The sequence below is a fragment of the Megalobrama amblycephala genome, linkage group LG9 (genome assembly GCF_018812025.1).
Source record: "Megalobrama amblycephala isolate DHTTF-2021 linkage group LG9, ASM1881202v1, whole genome shotgun sequence".
Lineage (NCBI taxonomy): Eukaryota > Metazoa > Chordata > Actinopteri > Cypriniformes > Xenocyprididae > Megalobrama > Megalobrama amblycephala.
This window is the reverse complement of record NC_063052.1, coordinates 7240280-7260621: the sequence shown is the minus strand read 5'-3', so window position 1 is coordinate 7260621 and position 20342 is coordinate 7240280. Positions and strand designations below refer to the sequence as shown.

Here is a 20342-nt window from a genome sequence, read left to right as displayed (position 1 = left end):
GCAGATGGAGCTGGCAGCACTGACTGATTAAAATAACTCAAATTACCTTCCTGCAAAATGATATGATAAATAGTTTATATCTTGCAGAGAAAAAGACGTGTTCAGTGATGATGTCTATTTGCAGGCCAATCCGGAAGATGAATTCACCCTCAGGAACTTCCTGTGTCCTTTAAGAAAGGAAGTTTTGGATTTATGATTAAAATAAGGTCTGTGGTTTTTGAGACTTTCACATTTTATTATATAACATATATTAGGGTTCAAAAGTTTGGGGTCTGTAAGATGTTTTTAATGTTTTTGAAGTCTCTTGTGCTCACCAAGACTACATTTATTTGATCTAAAATGCAGTAAAAATATTGTGAAATATTATTACAATTTAAAATAACTGTTATCTATATTTTAAAATGTATTCATTTATTCCCTGTGATGGCAAAGCTGAATTTTCAGCATCATTACTCCAGTCTTCAGTGTCACATGATCCTTCAGAAATCATTCAGATAAGCTGATTTGCTGCTCAAGAAACATTTCTTATTATTATCAATGTTGAAAACAGTTGTGCTGCTTAATATTTTTGTGGATTCTTTAATGAATGAAAAATTCAAAAGAACAACATTTATTTGAAATATATCTTTTTAACATTATAAAAGAATTTACTGTCAATTTTAATAAATTTAATGCATCCTTACTGAAAAAAAGTATTAATTTCTTTTAAAATTAAATCTTACTGACCCCAGACTTGAATGGTAGTGAATGTTATATTATTTAACTCATACGTTTTACTCAACGCACGTTATTTTACTCATAAATCCAAAACTCGTTTGAAATTTCAGAGAACACTCGTTGGCACGAAAATAGTCATTCTCTTCAGATTTCAGGATTACAAACTGAACGACTCTATTATAAGTGATGAATTTTAATACACTGCAAAAATGTTAAACCTAATACATTAATCACAGTCTGTACTGTGGACATGTGTAACATGAAGGCACTATCAATCCTAAGCGCAGGAACTGGAATGCTCAATAAACTGGTGTGGAGTTGGAACAGCTGATATGAAATGCCCTTTTAACTGTAGCGCAGGTGAAAGGTGCAGAGAGAACCTTTGCTATGTTCTCTCTTCAAAGAACCACTTCTGGTGGGCCGAGTCTGAGCAGGAGCGGAGAGCGGGGCCAGGGTTCCCGTTGTCAGTCCGGTCCACTGCCTCGACGCATTTCTGCGTCTGAACGTGGTAGAGAGAGCCATCCTGCAAATGCAAAGAAGTGTTAGATGCCTGAGTTTAATACTTGCAGTCAGGGGTTTGTTCAAATACTACAGGTGCTGGTCATATAATTAGAATATCGTGAAAAAGTTCATTTTTTTATTGTAAATTATTTTTAAAATGAAACTTTCATATATTCTAGATTCCCTACATGCAAAGTAAAACATTTCAAAAGTTTTTTTTTTTAAATTTTGATGATTAGAGCGCACAGCTCATGAAAGTCCAAAATCCAGTATCTCAAAATATTAGAATATTTCCTAAGATCAATCAAAAAATGGATTTTCAAAACAGAAAAGTTCAAGTTCTTTAAAGTATGTTCATTTATACACTCAATACTTGGTCGGCAGCACATATTACAGCAAATGACTTGCTCCTAGCACAAATTACAGCATCAGTGAAGTGTGGCATGGAAGTGATCAGCCTGTGGCACTGCTGAGGCACTATTGAGCCTTCAGATCATCTGTATATTGTTGGATCGACTGTTTCTCATCTTTCTCTTGAAAATATCCCATAGATTCAGGGGTCAGGCATGTTGGACCACTTGGAAGTGGTTTTTGCACTGTGGGCAGGTGCTAAAGTCCTGCTGGAAAAGGAAATCAGCATCTCCATAAAGCTTGTCAGCAGATGGAAGCATAAAGTGCTCCAAAATCTCCTGGAAGATGGCTGCATTGACTTTGCACTTGATAAAACACAATGGACCAACACCAGCAGATGTCATGGCCCCCCAAATCATTACTAACTTCAGAAACTTCACACTAGACTTCAAGCAGCTTGGATTCTGTGCCTCTCCAGTCTTCCCTCAGACTCTGGGACCATGATTTCAACATGAAATGCAAAATTTACTTTTATCTGAAAAGAGGACTTCCGACCACTGTTCACTGTCCAGTTCTTTTTCTCCTTAGCCCAGGTAAGATGCTTCTGACATTGTTTCTGTTTCAGAAGTGGCTTGATAGTCCTTTTCTTGAAGATGTCTGAGTGTGGTGACTCTTGATGCGCTGACTCCGGCTTCATTTGACTCATTGTGAAGCTCTCCCAAGTGTTTGAATCGGCTTTATTTGACAGTATTCTCAAGCTTGCAGTCATCCCTGTTGCTTGTGCACCTTTGCCTACCCAATTTCTTCCTTCTAGTCAACTTTGCATTTAATATGCTTTGATACATCACTCTGTAAACAGCCACCACATTCAGTAATGACCATCTGTGACTTACTCTCTTTGTGGAGGGTGTCAATGGTTGTCTCCTGGACCATTGCCAAGTCAGCAGTCTTCCCCATTAGTGTGGTTTCAAAAAACAAGAGATACCCGGAATTTATACTGTAGGGATGGTCATTTAATGAAACTCAAGTGTAAATATTCTAATATTTTGAGATACTGGATTTTGGACTTTCATTAACTGTACGCTCTAATCAACAAATTAAAAAAAAAAAAACTTTTGAAATGTTTTACTTTACATGTAGGGAATCTAGTATAAATGAAAGTTTCATTTTTTAAAATAATTTACAATAAAAAAATGAACTTTTTCCCAATATTCTAATTATATGACCAGCACCTGTATAAAGACTTTCGGAACATGAAGCTCAGCCAACCCCAGCATTTCATTTGCTCCCAGCACCACCTCCCTGCTTTAATTCCCCACAGTCTAGTGAGAAACCTGCTGTCGTCACGCTGCTCTTCAGGTGCTCACTGTACTGGCAAAGAGTTCACACTAAGGCTTGCTTCTGAAATTACACTGCAAGCCACACTGAAACTCTTGCTGTCCATGACTTTCTCAAGTAACGCTTTAATGTGACATTTACTTGGCCTCTTATTTGCTTTGAAGAACACTTGAAGTGCATGTTAGTGTGTACAGATCTGACTAACTGCCAAACCACATGATGACACCTGTCAATTTAAAGATAATGAAGCAACCATTATGCGTTGCATGTGAATTGCTGATGACAAAAGGCCAGTGATAGTGTTGTGTTGATTTTTATGAATATAAATAATATATTTCTAATGATGTTTATTTATTGATTTAATTAAATGCAATGAAAATGTCTTAAATGTGCTGCATTTCTCAGCAAATACAATACTGATTAAAAGTTTGGGGTTAGCAAGATGTATTTAATGTTTTTGAAAGAAGTCTCTTATGCTGCATTTAAGCCTGCATTTATTAGATTAAAATACAATAAAAACAGTAATATTGTGAAATATTATTACAATTTAAAATAACTGTCTTCTATTTGAATGTAGTTTAAAATATATTTCAGTAATGAAAAAGCGAAATTTTGGCATTATTACTCCAGTCTTTAGGGTCACATAATCCTTCAGAAATCATTCTAATATACAGATTTGGTACTCAAGAAACATTTATTATTATTATTATTATTATTATTATTATTATTATTATTATTATCAAATGATAATTATTATTATGCCCCTTTTCACAAGATGTAATACAAGTCTCTGGTGTCCCCAGAATGTATATGTGAAATTTCAGCTCAAAATTCCCCACAGATCATTTATTATAGCTTCACACCCTATTTGGGTGTGAGCAAAAACACATTGTTTTAGTGTGTGTCCATTTAAATGCAAATGAGCTGCTGCTCCTGGCCCCCTTTTCAGAAGAGGGGCTTTGTTGCTCAGCAACAACAAAGCTGGAGAATCTCACGCAGCCAAAATGACAATTATCAGTAACGGTGTTCAGCCTTACATTGTTCAAACCGGAAGTGGATACTAATGGAGAGACTCAGGAAGAATTTCACTTGCGAAAACAAAATGGCGGTGCCATGGGTAGAAATGTGCAGATTAGGGGCGATAATATTATAATAAGTTCCCCTTTCTACGTCACAAGGGGAGCGAAATCTAAAAGGATCATTTTTTCACATTCTTGCAGAGAAAGGCTTGCCAAAACAAAGTTACTGGGTTGTCCTTTTTTCACATTTTCTGGGTTGGTAGATGCACCGGGGACCCGATTATCCGCTTAAGTCGTGACGTAAGGAGCGCCATTTCTGGGTCCAAGCCTTGACACGTTTCACTTGAAAATAGCATCTCCACGGCCGTTTATGAGTGCTATTTATTCATATTAAACATTTAACATAAAGGTTAAACATTTAAAATACTTACAGTCTACACAACAGTCTCCATGCTCACAGCGTCACAGACATTAATATTTTAACAATTTATAAAATATGAATCACTCTCTGGCCATCTGGAATTTTGGTATGGAGATAAAGGTTATGATTATAATTGTTTGGAAGTATTACACCACATCGTGTGTGTATATTAGCACCATTTGTTGTTTTCTTGTGGCATGAGATAGAGCGTTTGGACCTGGAAGCACTGCAGCCTGACGTCAGACTTAACAACCGAATACCACTTACACAAGGAAAAAGTCAGATCTTCATGATATGTCCCCTTTAAGGTTGCATTTATTTGATCAAAATACAATTCAAGCAGTAATATTGTGAAATATTATTACAATTTAAAATAAATGTCTTCTGTTTTAATATATTTTAAAATATAATATATTCCAGTGATGAAAAAGCTGAATTTTCAGTATCATTACTTCAGTCACATGATTACGGAAGAGGATTAGGGCCAAGCAATAATAAAAAAATAAAACCATCTCGAGATTAAAGTTGTTCAATTTCGAGAAAAAACTCGTTAAATTTCGAGAAAAAAAAATCGAGATAAAATGTTGAGAATAAACTCATTAAATTATGAGAAAAAAACTCGTTAAATTTCAAGAAAAAAGTCGAGATAAAATGTTGAGAATAAACTCGTTAAATTACGAGAGAAAAACTCGTTAAATTTTGAGAAAAAAGTCGAGATAAAATGTTGAGAATAAACTCATTAAATTACGAGAAAAAAGTCATTAAATTACAAGAACAAATTCGTTAAATTACGAATTTGTTCTCATAATTTAACGACTTTTTTCTCGTAATTTAACGACTTTTTTCTCATAATTTAATGACTTTATTCTCAACATTTTATCTCGACTTTTTTCTCGAAATTTAACGAGTTCTTTCTCGTAATTTAACTAATTTATTCTCAACATTTTATTTCGACTTTTTTCTTGAAATTTAACGAGTTTTTTCTCGAAATTTAACAACTTTAATCTCGAGATGGTTTTATTTTTTTTATTATTGCTTGGCCCTTATCCTCTTCCGTACATGATCCTCCAGAAATCATTCTAATATACAGATTTGGTGCTCAAAAAACATTTCTTCTTATTATTATCAACTGAAACAGTTGTGTTGCTTAATATTTTTGTGGAAACTGCGATTTTTTTCAGAATACTTTGATGAACAGAAAGTTCAAAACAACAGCCTTTATTTAAAATAGAATCTTTTTTAACAGTATAATTTCTTTTGTCACTTTTGATCAATTTAGCGCATCCTTGATAAATAAAAATATTAATTTCTTAAAAAACAAAAAAAAATGTACTGACCCCAAACTTTTGATTGAACAGTAATGTATATGTGATTATTTGGGATTAATGAAATTCATTTTTATAAAATTACATTTGCATACTGTTTGTACTGATGTGTTGATCTCACCTCTCTGAATATAAACTTCTGGTCTTCAGGCACAGGTTCCCTGGGTTTACTGCAGTGACGCATGGTAAGGAATGTGGAGATGGGATCAGCTACGATACAGCATGCAGGATCCCTCGTGTTATAACGGATCTCTTGGAGCGTGGAGTACTCAAAGAACTGTCACGAAAAGAGAAAGGAAAATATTCACACACAGAAGCTCAACACATCAACACTTTAAAATCAAAGACAAATCCAAAAACTCTGATAAGGCACATACGGTCAATCATGTTATGTAGTACATTTCATCCCCATCATATAGTATGTTAATGTATTGCATAAAACATTAAATTAAATTAAATTAAATTAAATTAAAGATGGAAAACATTAGGTGTCCTGTGTCCTCATTATCTTCATTTACTAGCATCCTGTCAGTTGCCTAATCTTGACCAGAACACATTTCTTAAAGTCTGCTACACCCTTTTACAGACATACTTAAATTTAGAACTGCACGATTAATCATGTTTTAATTGAGATAACAACTTCTGCTTTCACAAGCTTTCTCTGGGCTGCAAAAAATAATATATTTTATATTTTATATAGTTGAATGGGATGCTAAATATCATTTTGGCTTTAATAAGATTTCCTCAATAAATAGCCAAGAATAAACCTGGTTTATAAACAAACATGATTCTTGTTCTTTCCGACAACAATGCACTTGAACACAACGAGCTCATAATCACAACTTCAGAAGTGTGAAGTAGGACATTTCCGATTGGACGTGAAGGCAGCATAAATCTGCAAGCGAACCTTCTCTGACTGTGATGAACTGTAATAAATCCAAACATGAATCTCAACAGTATTATTTGCACCTAACGGCCTCATTATGTTACCCCTTTTGATAATTGTGCAATAAAAGTAAATATAATATTATATAATAAGCATGTATATATGTATATATATATATATATAGTACCTGTAAAACATTTGGAAACATTATATATTTTTTTATGTTTTTTATATAAGTCTCTTATGCTCATCAAGGCTGCATTTAATCAAAAATACAGTAAATACAATTATATTGCAAAATAATATTAAAAATGACTGCTGTCAATCGATTATTAAAAATTAGCAAATTAATTGCACATTTTTCTGTAATTAATCGCAATTAATCACACCTAACATTAAGGTTTTTAATATATTTTTATATTGTAATAATTTCACATTAAATCTCCAAATGAATGTAGAAACAACATAAAGACTTATATTTATTTATAAAATATTTAAATATTTTAAATATTTTAATAAAATTATCAAACTCTTCACAGTCTTCACTACATAAATTATAAATTAAATAAAGATTAATCCTTATTAAAGCTACAAAAGTTATTCAGTCAAGAGCAGTGATTTTCTTGTCTTTTGTTCTTTGATTAACATTAATGACAGACATCACAGCAGCAGTTTTATTAGGCTACTGTCACTTTAAGATCTGACGCACATGGCGCAGATCTGACACACATCCAATGTCCTCACAGCTCTTTATGTTCATTTAAGACTTTATTTAACTCATTTAAGGCTTACGAGGATACTTTACAAAGCGGGCATTTTGGCATATTTTTGTGTGTTTTTGTCCGTTTAAGCACAAAATACAAATTTTAAGTTATTTTTTGCGCCTTATCGAGCTTGAAAGGTTTAATAGCACTTGAATGAATGATAGCATGATCATATAATGTAACGCTAGCTAAAGGATGACGGAAACAAACGGATACCGCATTAATTGAGCTAAATATTTTTAATGCGTTAAACTGAAAAAATGAATCCCATGCTTTAAAGCGTTAAGTTTGACTGCACTGTTACAAATTAAAAGAACAAATTCAAAACTTTGAAAAAGGGGTCCCCTTTAAGTCTCAAAAGGAACTGCTTAACAGGATTGACCCATATGCACTAAACCAGAATCAGAAGAACATTTCTCTTGTATTCACAGAGAGAATCCATTAGAACGGTGTTGTTGTGCTGTACATAGCAGATATTGTGCACTGATAAGTCTCCAGGGCTCATCTACCTCCCCACAGAGAGGGAGGAGACGAATGAAGTCACGCTGCTGTGCCAGGCAGCTAAAGTCACTTTAAAAACAAGCGTGCTGTGAGGTACACAACACATTATTTACTGCGGCATATTAGGATGCCATTTTAATAATACATCACAGCTGTGAGACACACTCTCATGTATATTCCTGAGGACGCATTACAATCTCTGTGTATTGTGTATATGTGCCAGTGAACGCTAATTGGAGCAGCACTGTCAGTTGTTACATTCGAGAGAACGAAAGTTACCTGGTTTTGTCCCATGCCGTGACACGGGTAAAGAATGACCCGGTGACCGGCCATGTTATGCTCATCAGGTGGGTTGTAGTCAAAGCAGTAGTTGGCCATTCCTTTATTCTTCAGCTACAATTAAGAAGAAACAAAAAAAAAAATCCAACAATAGGGTCCAAAAAAATTGTCTTATTTAATAAAACATTTTTTAACAGAAATTATATTATTATTATACATATATTATTAGTTTAAAGGATTAGTTCACTTTTAAATAAACTTTTCCTGATAATTTACTCACCCCCATGTCATCCAAGATGTTCATGTCTTTCTTTCCTCAGTCGAAAAGAAATTAATGTTTTTGATGAAAATATTCCAGGATGAATGGGCACCAAACGATTGAAGGTCAAAATTAGTTTCACTGCAGCTTCAAATTGTTCTACACGATCCCAGATGAGAAATAAGGGTCTTATCTAGTGAAAGCATCGCTCATTTTCTGAAAACAATGTAAAATTATATAAGTTTTAACCTTAAATGCTCATCTTGAACTAGCTCTCTTCTTCTTCTTCTTTATTAGAATTCCAGCAGTGTAGACACTGCTAAATGTATTACTGCCCTCCACAGGTCAAAGTTTGAACTAATTGTTATATACTATATTGCATATAAAAATTAGTTCAAACTTTGACCTGTGGAGGGCAGTAATACGCATTTAAGGTTAAAGGTTAAGGTTAAATTTAAGGTTAAAACTTATATAATTTTCAATTTTTTTTTGAAAATGAGCGATGGTTTCACTAGATAAGACCCTTATTTCTCATCTGGGATCGTGTAGAACAATTTGAAGCTGCAGTGAAACTAATTTTAACCTTCAATCGTTTGGTGCCCATTCAAGTCTACTATAAGCAGAAAAATCCTGGAATGTTTTCATCAAAAACTTTAATTTCTTTTCGACTGAACAAAGAAAGACATGGACATCTTGGATGACATGGGGGTGAGGAAATTATCAGGAAAAGTTTATTTAAAAGTGAGCTAATCCTTTAAGAGAAAACTATTTAGACTTTAATGTTTCTTTTTCTGTTTTAAATTATACTTCTATACTTCTATATCTAAAAATCAGTTCTGTTTATTTCAACTTTTAAATGAAATAGTCCCACATTTTGAATGTAGTCTACACTTTGCCACTCGCGTTATTGATTGTAAAGGAAGTGAATTCATTTCATCATGTCACACTAGGCTTGCATTGTAAACTTTGAACCAAACCAACCAGCAAACAGCTGCGGATAATGGCATTTTCACTTCTGGAGCTCTGCTGTTACGAAGCTGTGCTTGTAAATAGAAAAACGTTTGCCTCTTCTCACCATGCCAAACATTCCAGGCCTGTCCTCTGGAACTTGAATGTCAGGGTAGATGTTCTCCAAGAACCACTTAAAATCTTTACACTTAAGACGCATTCGGAGTTTCCGTCTGTCTGTCACATCACCATATGCTTCCTGAAAACAAGCAATAAAAATTAGGTTTTATATTTCATACTATGGAAGTCAATGGGGACCAGCACATTTTTGTTACCCATATTCTTCAAAATATCTTCTTTTGTGTTCAACAGAACGAAGAAACTCATACAGGTTTGGAACAACTTGAAGGTCAGTAAATGATGACAGAATTTATCATTTTTGGGTGAACTATCCTTTAAGCCCATAAAGTGTTGAGATAAGTTATTCAGGTATTTAAATAGTGCAGATTTGCATTCCCTCTGATGCAGTTTGAGATCTATATTTGTGCACATCTATTATATATGCACAAATAGCTCATTATTTGAACACTTTCAAAAGAGAATGAGTTTTTACCGGTAGGACAAAAGGTTTCGGAGTTATGAATGGACAACAGCAGCTCTACATCCAATACCAGAAGCTTTAGCAACATTAACATGCTGAATTGTACAGCAGCAGCGATTAAGGGATAATTCACCCAAAAATAAAAATTCTGTTATCATTTACTCACCCTCCGGTTGTTTCAAAGCTGTATAAAATTCTTTGTTCTATTGAACACAAAGGAAGATATTTTGAAGAATGTGCACCACTGACTTCCATAGCATTTTTCCCCCTACTATAGTATGGAAGTCAATGTTGGCCCAAAGTGGCCTGGTTACAAACTTTCTTCAAAATATCTTCCTTTGTGTTCAGCAGAACAAAGAAATTAATACAGGTTTGGAACAACTTGAGGGCCAGTAAATTATGACAGAATTTTCATTTTTGGGTGAACTATCCCAGATGTTAACACCTAGATGTTTCACAAACATTGCATTGGATTTTCACTTTGCTATATGACAGAGTTGCAGCTCTATGTAGAAATTAAAGTTATTTCTGGAATACTAACAGCCAATATTTTCTTTTAATAATAACCATAAATATCTATTACGTCATCGTCATGGACCAATGGTAGTTCGAAGATGTTTGCCAGCCAAAGCAAACTTTTCCAGTAAGTTCACTTTTGGCTAGCCATTTCAAATTTTAAATGACATCACACTAGTTCTCACAAAATGATCACATAAAACTAAACATCTAAAGTCTGTCATCTTATTTACAAACGAGACTGATAAAGGCCAAGTTGTATGTTTGTGGCTGTGGTATCCCCTCATAACCTCCTGTCAGGAAAGAATTACTGGTGAGTGATGGTCCACATACAGTAGTGGTGCCAGTGATATGATCCCTTATGAGGAACATCTGTTGGAAGTAGAGCTCTGTCAAAGAGATTCAGCAGCTCTGCGTAAAGATGAATGAAAGAAAGTGCACTTCTAATTAACAAACTTGATAGTGATTCATCAATAACGTACAGCCCTGCTGTGAGTGCCAGCCGGGTGGCACAACATCACACCCATTGATGATCGGTCTGTGATCAGGCTTCAATCTCAACAAAGTCCTGATGCAGGCACGTACCGTCCAACTACACGGTCAATCAGGCGTCTGTCGAAGCGTTTTGATCATCGAGATCCATCACAGAGCCTCGTTTTGTTGATCTTTAGGACTCGGTGGCACAATCGACAGAGATTTTGGCTATGAATAAAATATGCTGTGAGACTCGGAGGGTGAAAGAGAGAGCGATCCGCTTACGAATTTGCGTGGAAGCAGAGTATGAAGGATGTCAAACCTGATCCACACTGGCAAGGCCAGTGTTTGTCTGTGGTTTATACCTGAAGAGAGAGAGAGCCTTATCTGTTGGCATGACATCAGATAGCTTTCGAGTTGGCGGTGCCAACCTGGCAGCATCTCCAAGGTTCAGAGAGGAAAGGGTCACCTGATCTGTCACCGAGAGCACCTCTCTGTTTAACTACAGGGCTCAGTGGGGACCGAGAATGACAAACGCGGACTGAAAGAGGTGCCACTTCTCAGCGAGCACAGAGTTTCAGCCCACCTGCTAAATGTCATTCATTCAGAGGATATCAACAGATTGTGTGGATATATCTAGGTTTGTGCCAAAGAAAACGTGCATCGTTCACAAAGGCTACATGAGTCTATTTCCACTAATCTCAAAGATAGATGTGATAAACATGGTCTTTGAAAATGAGCAGACAAGCAAACAAAAGCAGAGTTATGCAACAGACCACACAAGTAGGCGTACCAGACGTGCATGAGGGCTGCGGTGGTAATATACTTCTTTGTATTCATCCATCCAGACTTCAGCCGCCCGCACGCTGTTGGCCAAGGCCTTGTTTCTTGAATATGGTGCTCTCTTCGGAAACACGTGACCCACGTGAGAGCAAGGATGGATTTCCAGACTCCCTCCACACTGCCAGATCTGTAAAACACAATCAAGACAGGAAATAGATTACCCAGCCGTAATAATCAACAGGCAGCATTTTATAGGCACATTTGGCTCTTCCAATAAGTAGGCAATTTAATTATGCTAGTGGTTTTCAACATTTTGATGTCAAGGACCCCCAAATATGATCGTATTCTTTTACAGACCCTTTTATACTGTGTGAGAAAAAAAATATTATGTGTGATATTATAAAGACAACATATTTTTTAACTAAATTGCCTTTTGTATTGTCATTATACTAAACCCAAAGCAAACTATTCTTAAGGGGGACCTGTTATGCCACATCTCAGGTGTCCCCAGAATCTGTCTGTGAAGTTTCAGTTCAAAGTACCTCACAGATCATTTATTATAGCATGTTGTAAATGCCCATTTTTGAGTGCATGTGTCTTGTCCTTAAATGCAAATGAGCTGCTGCTCTCCACCCCACTTTCCAGAAAAGGGCGGAGCCTGTAGAACCTTGGATACTTATCATCTCTATCGCGGCCATGATCATGTGACATTGCAGTTCTTTGTCATCATGAAAGTTAATTAAATAAATTATTTTAATTAAATAAATGACATTAAATAATTTAAACTTCTGATATATGTTTTTTTGTGAGTTTTTCTCTTGCAATTTTGAGGAATACAGGTGCTGATCATATAATTAGAATATCGTGAAAAAGTTCATTTTTTTATTGTAAATTATTTTAAAAAATGAAACTTTCATTTATACTAGATTCCCTACATGTAAAGTAAAACATTTCAAAAGTTTTTTTTTTTAATTTGTTGATTAGAGCGTACAGCTCATGAAAGTCCAAAATCCAGTATCTCAAAATATTAGAATATTTACATTTGAGTTTCATTAAATGACCATCCCTACAGTATAAATTCCGGGTATATCTTGTTCTTTGAAGCCACACTAATGGGGAAGACTGCTGACTTGGCAATGGTCCAGGAGACAATCATTGACACCCTCCACAAAGAGAGTAAGTCACAGATGGTCATTACTGAATGGGGTGGCTGTTTACAGAGTGATGTATCAAAGCATATTAAATGCAAAGTTGACTAGAAGGAAGAAATTGGGTTGGCAAAGGTGCACAAGCAACAGGGATGACCACAAGCTTGAGAATACTGTCAAGTAAAGCCGATTCAGACACTTGGGAGAGCTTCACAATGAGTCAAATGAAGCCGGAGTCAGCGCATCAAGAGTCACCACACTCAGACATCTTCAGGAAAAGGACTACCAAGCCACTTCTGAAACAGAAACAACGTCAGAAGCATCTTACCTGGGCTAAGGAGAAAAAGAACTGGACAGTGAACAGTGGTCGGAAGTCCTCTTTTCAGATAAAAGTAAATTTTGCATTTCATGTTGAAATCATGGTCCCAGAGTCTGAGGGAAGACTGGAGAGGCACAGAATCCAAGCTGCTTGAAGTCTAGTGGGAAGTTTCTGAAGTTAGTAATGATTTGGGGGGCCGTGACATCTGCTGGTGTTGGTCCATTGTGTTTTATCAAGTGCAAAGTCAATGCAGCCATCTTCCAGGAGATTTTGGAGCACTTTATGCTTCCATCTGCTGACAAGCTTTATGGAGATGCTGACTTCCTTTTCCAGCATGTGCTGCCGACCAAGTATTGAGTGTACAAATGAACATACTTTAAAGAACTTGAACTTTTCTGTTTTGAAAATCCATTTTTTGATTGATCTTAGGAAATATTCTAATATTTTGAGATACTGGATTTTCATGAGCTGTACGCTCATCATCAAAATTAAAAAAAAAAAAAAAAAACTTTTGAAATGTTTTACTTTACATGTAGGGAATATAGAATATATGAAAGTTTCATTTTTAAAAATAATTTACAATAAAAAAATGAACTTTTTCACGATATTCTAATTATATGACCAGCACCTGTATTGTCAGAATTGTGAGATAAAAAGTCACAATTATCTTTTACATTTTTTATTCCTTGGAATAAAACATTTATTACATTTATTACACTTACATTTATTTAGTCTGTGGAAACGAGAGTTGAGAGAAGCTCTTTAGATACAAATATTTTTCAATATATGCAGATTTGATTTTGATTTCTTGCTGTTAAAACTATGAAAAATCATGATTAATTAGACCAGTCTTTAGAAAGAGATTTCAAACAGTAATTAACAGTAATTAACAGTAACAGTAATTAAACCCAAATTTGTTTATTGTGCTAAATTATAACAATTCACACTTTTTCAATTATTACAATTAACTGTCACTGCTTGAAAACACATTCTGTAAAATCATTCTCTCTCAGTTTTTTTTTTTTTTTTGCAAACCCCCTAAGTCTCCATTGGGATCCACTTAAAAAACCTGTCCTAAGATACCTTTGGCCAAATTGGGCAGTTGGGATGCTGCAGCTGTCTGTGCAGGCAAATCACTAGGTTTTGGAAAAGATCTACTGATCAAGAGAATAAATAGGCTGGTCTGGTCTTTGTGACGTTCCCTGCTAGAATCTGGTTAAAATGCAGCCCCTGGTGTTCAAGGCACTCAAAACACAAATGAACCATTACTGCCTATGTAACAGTGTTGGAATCCTTCAGGGGATTAGCTGAGTAATTATGAGTAAGTAAATGCTGCATAAACAGTGAAGGTCACTTTAGTCATCATACTAGCTGGCAGACACTTAATAAAGGCGCTGACTGACCTCCTAACCTTGTGTGACTCATCACACAGTTTTCAAACTAGGATTATGACCATCTGCCTAAAGGATTTCTCCCCTCAGGAAACCAAAACTTGGAGAGAAACTAGAGGAAAATGTTACAGAAAAAGCAACAAAATGCACTTACTCTGAACGAGAACTCCAGGTTCTCTCCACCCCACACCTCCATTCCTGTATCATATGTGCCCAGGTAAAGGAAGTACTTCTTATTGACTGCAAACAAACCCCCAGCCATTGTAGGAGACCTGGATCAAAGATATAATATTTCTGTGCATCTACTAGTAAAATTAAAGTAAATTCCAGGAAAAGCATAATGGCAGGGTTTAATGTTGACTGATTTTTAATTACGTTCAAATATGTTCACATAAACAGTTCTGGTTCCTGAAATACAGCCATAAAAATCCCCAAAAACTTCTTAAATCTACTTAAAATCTCCAGATATGGAAAATGGATTTCTCTGCTGAGTGTATTTTGAACCCTCATGAATCAGGCAATGCATAATAACACTCAAAACCTAATGACATACCAACCAAAATTTAAGACTGAACATATTGACGCAATGTTGCATTGTTTTTACATTGGAACAGGACCAAAAATTAAATGTTTCCTTTAGTATTACAAATTGTTTTCCAATTAGGTGCAACCATGAAGCACAGACCTGACGACATCAGTGGCAGAACTTCTGCGTTTCTGCTCATATTCTGGGATAGAGTGCCAAGTAAACACCAATCGCCAATCGAATCCCCCGATCTGAGGTTCTCCGGGGTTGCCCAGGTACTGGAAAGTGTTCCAGTCAATGACGTCAATTACTGGACACACCACAGCCGAAGGCTCGTCCTTTATTCTACAGGATTTAGAGATTAAAAATATTAATTCTCATAAAACAAACTGCGATATGATATGTAGCTTAGGCTTGACTTGAAAAAGCATGCAAATATTGTTATGCAAGTTAAAGAGAAAATTTATACACAAATTTTGAAAATAATGCATGTTTTGGGTTTGTAGAGAGGGGTTTATCTGTCTCACCTCTGGAGTATAGGCTCCAACCAGCCTTCATGGCACTCGCAGTGGCAATCGAGGAAGGTCAGCACTTCTCCTGTGGCAATGGAAGCTCCCAGAAGCCGAGCTCGCACCAAACCCTCTCTCTTCCTTGCTCGGATCAGACGCACCTTTTTGATATTGGCGATGTAGTTCTCTAGAGGCTCCTTTAAATGTTCTGTGGGTCAAATTCATGAGAAGTGCTCAGTAACAGCTGCAGGTCTAAAGGGAACAAGAACTCAGGACAGAAATATGCTAATTGGCTTTTCCATTAGGAAACAACTTGCTGTTTCACCACAGGGTGGAGCTGAGATGATGTTGTTGCTGTGGTATTTCATTTTCAAAACCTTGATTTATAATTCTATAAAAGATTTTTGTGATCAGAGAAGTGTGTGTCCTCTGGGTACTTTGAGTAGAGCGAACTTAAATAACGGCTGTTGAATACTTAAATATGTACACTAGTATATAAACATCCAACGTCATTTTACTCAGGATTTTTTCTTGTTTATGTTCTTTGTTGATGTTATGTATGAAACATGAATATTATTAGCCTAGGAGACAGTATAAGTTGGTTAAGCCATATTTTTATTCATTTATTTATTTATTTAGTTTTATTTACTATTATTATTACTGTATGTTTATTTATATATTTGCATTTGTATACATTTCATTTTATTTCATTTTAAATAGCATTATTTTTTAGTAATTTAATTATGTGATTGTCATTTTATTCTATTTTTTAAATATTACTATTTAGTTTTAATTTATTTTTATTTCAGTTTTCATTTTATTTATTTTCAGTTAATATTTTTAGTATGTAAACTTTCATTTTATTTTATTTTAAGTTTCATTTAGTTTAAGTTTTTCAACTAATATTTATATTTTATTTTATTTTAGCTTTATTTCAATTATTAAAAATGTTTTTATTTGTTTTAGTTAACAATAATTACTCCAGTCCATTGTTATCAATGGTTCCTCGTTATGGAAAGTAAAATAACGACTAAAAAACTGCATCTGTTAAGTTCACCATTCTTTGGTTAGAATTTAGCAAACAGATTTTACTAAAGAAAAAATATTACAATATTTTTATATTTTCTGAAGAAAATGTGAGAGGTATTTGAGCATGCAAAACTTCATTGTAGCAATGTTAGCTATAATTATGGCAGTTATTTTAGCTGTTTGCTATCAGTGTTGCCAATTGATTTCAGTTGAAAGTAGCTAAAACTGGTCCTAAATGTCACTAGATGAAGTCATATTTGCAAGTACACTAGTCTATATTAATATAAATATAGATCAGTGGGCGAGTTACAGAATGTAAATATGGTTTGTCCAAGAAGTTGCTAGATTTGTCGCTAGGCTTTTAAAAAAGTCTCAAAAGGGTCAAGGAAGTCGCTAAATCCAGCAACAAAATCGCTAAATTGGCAGCACTGTTTGCTATGCGGTTGCTACTAGGATGTTGTTTGTGTGTTGTTCTTGGTGGTTCCTCCTTCCTGGCTGTCCCAAATCAAAAATGCTCCAAGTTCATTATAATATAATTAACTTTTAATACATAAGATCTTATGACAATCATGTGCTCAAAGATTGCATGAGAAGTTTTCATTCAGACTGATACCTCGGTCACTGTAGTCATCCACCAGTATGATTTCAGTCAGCAGCAGGTCAGGCGAGGTCTCCAGGACACTGTGCACTGTCCGCAGTAGCGTGGACCAGGCTTCATTGTAGAAGGCTATCACTACAGATGTCGTGGGCAGGCTCAGGTAGTCATATTTCAGGTTTCTACATCTGAATAGACAGATCGCGTTAGTTAATGACTTGCTAATGTACATCATCAGACTGCACTCATGTTTACAGTAGCATTATAATAAATAAATATGCACACTATGCAGGATTATTTGATCTTAATAACTGAGGGGATATTACAAAATAGGATCACAAAACATGGCACAATATCAAATCAAAATCAAACTAAAATTTAATTTTGAGTGCACCGAAGTGCTGTACAGTTACAAAAACATCTCCTATAAAAGATAGAAATAAAAATATTAATTAAAATGTACAAATTTATAAATAAAATAAACACCACAGATGCATCTCTTCAAGCCTAATGGTCATTATAAAATACTGAAGGCTTCACTAAACAAATATTACGCAAACAATATACACAACACATTAAAAACATGACCAAAAAGAGTAAATAAAATAACAGTTTGGTAATAAATTGGGCTTTGTTTTTTTTACATTAATTTTTAACCTATTATGGTAAAACCAATAGCAGACTGTTCCTCTAGGTCAGTGGTTCTCAACCAGGGGGCCGGTGCCCACTAGGAGGCCTCAGCAAACTTCCATGGGGCCCCAGTAAGTTTTAAAATTCTTTAAATTGGGTTCTATTAAAAATCTTTAAAAAAAAAAAAAAAAAAAAAAAAACAATACTAAAAAATAAAGATTTACAACATTAAACTGACATATTTTAGTTCATTTGTTTTATTACAACAGAAGTGCCAGAGGTACATATCAGCTCAGGGGCCATTTGGACAAAAATGTAAAACTTTTTTTTGCATTTTGGCCGTTCTTTTACACGACAACAGCGTTTTAGGGACCTGAAAATGCATAATGCAAAATTTAGGAAAAATGGTGATGTCATGCACATGTGTTTCTTTACAAAGTGACATCATCAACTACTGGCCTGGCATGTATAATGCAGCATTTTTAGTCATTTTCGCGGATCCGTGTGAAAGGGGATCATTTTGACATAGTTGTTGTCTGTACGTGAAAAATGTAAAGTAAAAACTTTCCCATTTTCACTTTCCAGTACATCGTTGTCGCGTAAACGTACCCTTAATTAGGATGGCCTTCGAATATTGTCTAGGACAAAGGGGGGCCTTGGAGGCAAAAAAATTGAGAACCACTGCTCCAGCTGGCTATAATAATAAACATCCTTTGGATTTGTGATGGGCTACTGGTTTATTGTTTGACTTCAATATATTATATATATATATATATATATGTATGTGTGTGTGTGTGTGTGTGTGTGTATATGTGTGTGTATATATATATATATATATATATATATATATATATATATATATATATATAATTATTATTATTTTTGTATTTAACCGTTCCTTGTTCTGAAAAAAAAAAAAAAAAACTGCTGTGGATTTTATTTATCATTTTAACATTTCAGTAGTATTTGTAGTAAAAACCAACTAAAAATAACACATCCCCTTTGGATTTTGGATATGTTTTTGCTTTTTTGTTTTATTCTGCACAATTTATATGACAGTAAGGACATCTGCAAACTGCATCTCTAGATGTGATAGAGCCACATTGAACGTTTTTCTCCTCCTCTGGTACTTTGTAGACGTTCTCTACCTGTAATCGCACATTACCCAATGGGGCAAGATAGGGACTGTTTACAAAACATTTACAACTTCCCTGTTTTGCATTTAATCAATGCGGATTTGAACAATAAACTACGATCTGTATCCTCTTCTACAATCTAATGCTATTCAAAAAAAAAAAAAAAAAAAAACAATTTAATACAATTATACCAATAAGTTAATGATCTGTTGAGGCTGAATATCAGACATATATCGGACAAGCTAACTTCAAACATGTTCATAGCATGGCCACTTACAGTGGGTTCCATCTTTCAGGCAGTCTGCGGTGTAGTGATATCCTATCGCTCACATAAGTGTTTATCTGATGTTTTTTGATGCTCTCCTCCTCCTCTCGCTTCTCTTCTCCTGTCAGGTCTAGTTTAACAGCTCTACCCATCTCTCCCAAAGCATTTACATCTAGAGGAGGCTTCTCGTAAACAGGTTTCTTCAGAAAATCTTCGTCCAAATTTTTGTCTTGCTCGACTGGCACTTCTCTTCGACTCGCCAGCCCGACATCACTCTGCGTGTTCCTATGAAATACTAAATATCCCACTACAAAAGCCCCGAGAATGTACAGAATTAACTTGGACCGACTCCGTCTGCCACATATTGCCATAATGTGTCCTTCTAGTCCGCTCTGGTTTCCTCAAACTCTTTGTCATCCAAAGTTCAATCTCATGAAAAGTTCGAAAAGAGTTCGCCCTTGTTAGAGGATATCGTTTTCAAAGTGCCAGATTTCATTTTAAAGTCCACTACAGTGAAGGGGAAACTATCCAAGCAAGGCGAAAGTTGGGCATTTCATTCTGTGGCTAAAACCAACTGTTGAAGTGTGTGTGTGATCGACATGAAGGGCGAGCAGAGCCGGCTGCAGGGGGAGGAGTTCAAAACAAGAGTTGTTACATTCTATGGAAGCCCATTTCCGCCTCATAAGGGAAAAACGAATGCTTTTGTATATCATAATGAGATAAAATGTTGAAATTATGATATATTAAGTCATATTATGAGATGAAAAGTCGAAATTATGACTTAAAACGTCATAATTCTAACATACAAAGTTGAAATTATGACATTAAAAAGTAGAAATTGACATGAACGTCGAATTTATAGCATTACTTCAGCTTTTTAATCGTGACTCAGTCATAATTATGACTTAGTAGGCCTATGTTATAATTTAAACTTTAAATTATATTTGTGACATAGTATGTCATAATTTCTACTTTTTATTCTCATATGACTTAGTATGCCATAGAGTCGACTTTTTATCTCATAATTTAAACTTTTTAATCTTGAATCAGTCATAATTATGACTTATTATGTCATAATTTCAACTTCAAGTCAAGTTCAAGTCAAGCTGAG

The 20342-nt window shown here is 35.0% G+C and overlaps 1 protein-coding gene across 1 annotated transcript; it reads right to left on the bottom strand.

Moving 5' to 3' along the window:
* Positions 1-894: 894 nt before the first annotated feature.
* Positions 895-19855, bottom strand: galnt12 (UDP-N-acetyl-alpha-D-galactosamine:polypeptide N-acetylgalactosaminyltransferase 12). The gene is made up of 10 exons (XM_048201422.1): positions 19244-19855; positions 17219-17388; positions 15595-15784; positions 15227-15412; positions 14696-14813; positions 11694-11870; positions 9437-9568; positions 8103-8216; positions 5794-5949; positions 895-1240 (listed from the first exon to the last, which is right to left on the bottom strand). Exons 1-10 carry the CDS (start codon positions 19600-19602, stop codon positions 1103-1105), a joined length of 1740 nt encoding a protein of 579 aa, XP_048057379.1. The 5' UTR covers positions 19603-19855; the 3' UTR covers positions 895-1102.
* Between the last annotated feature and the right edge of the window lie 487 nt (positions 19856-20342).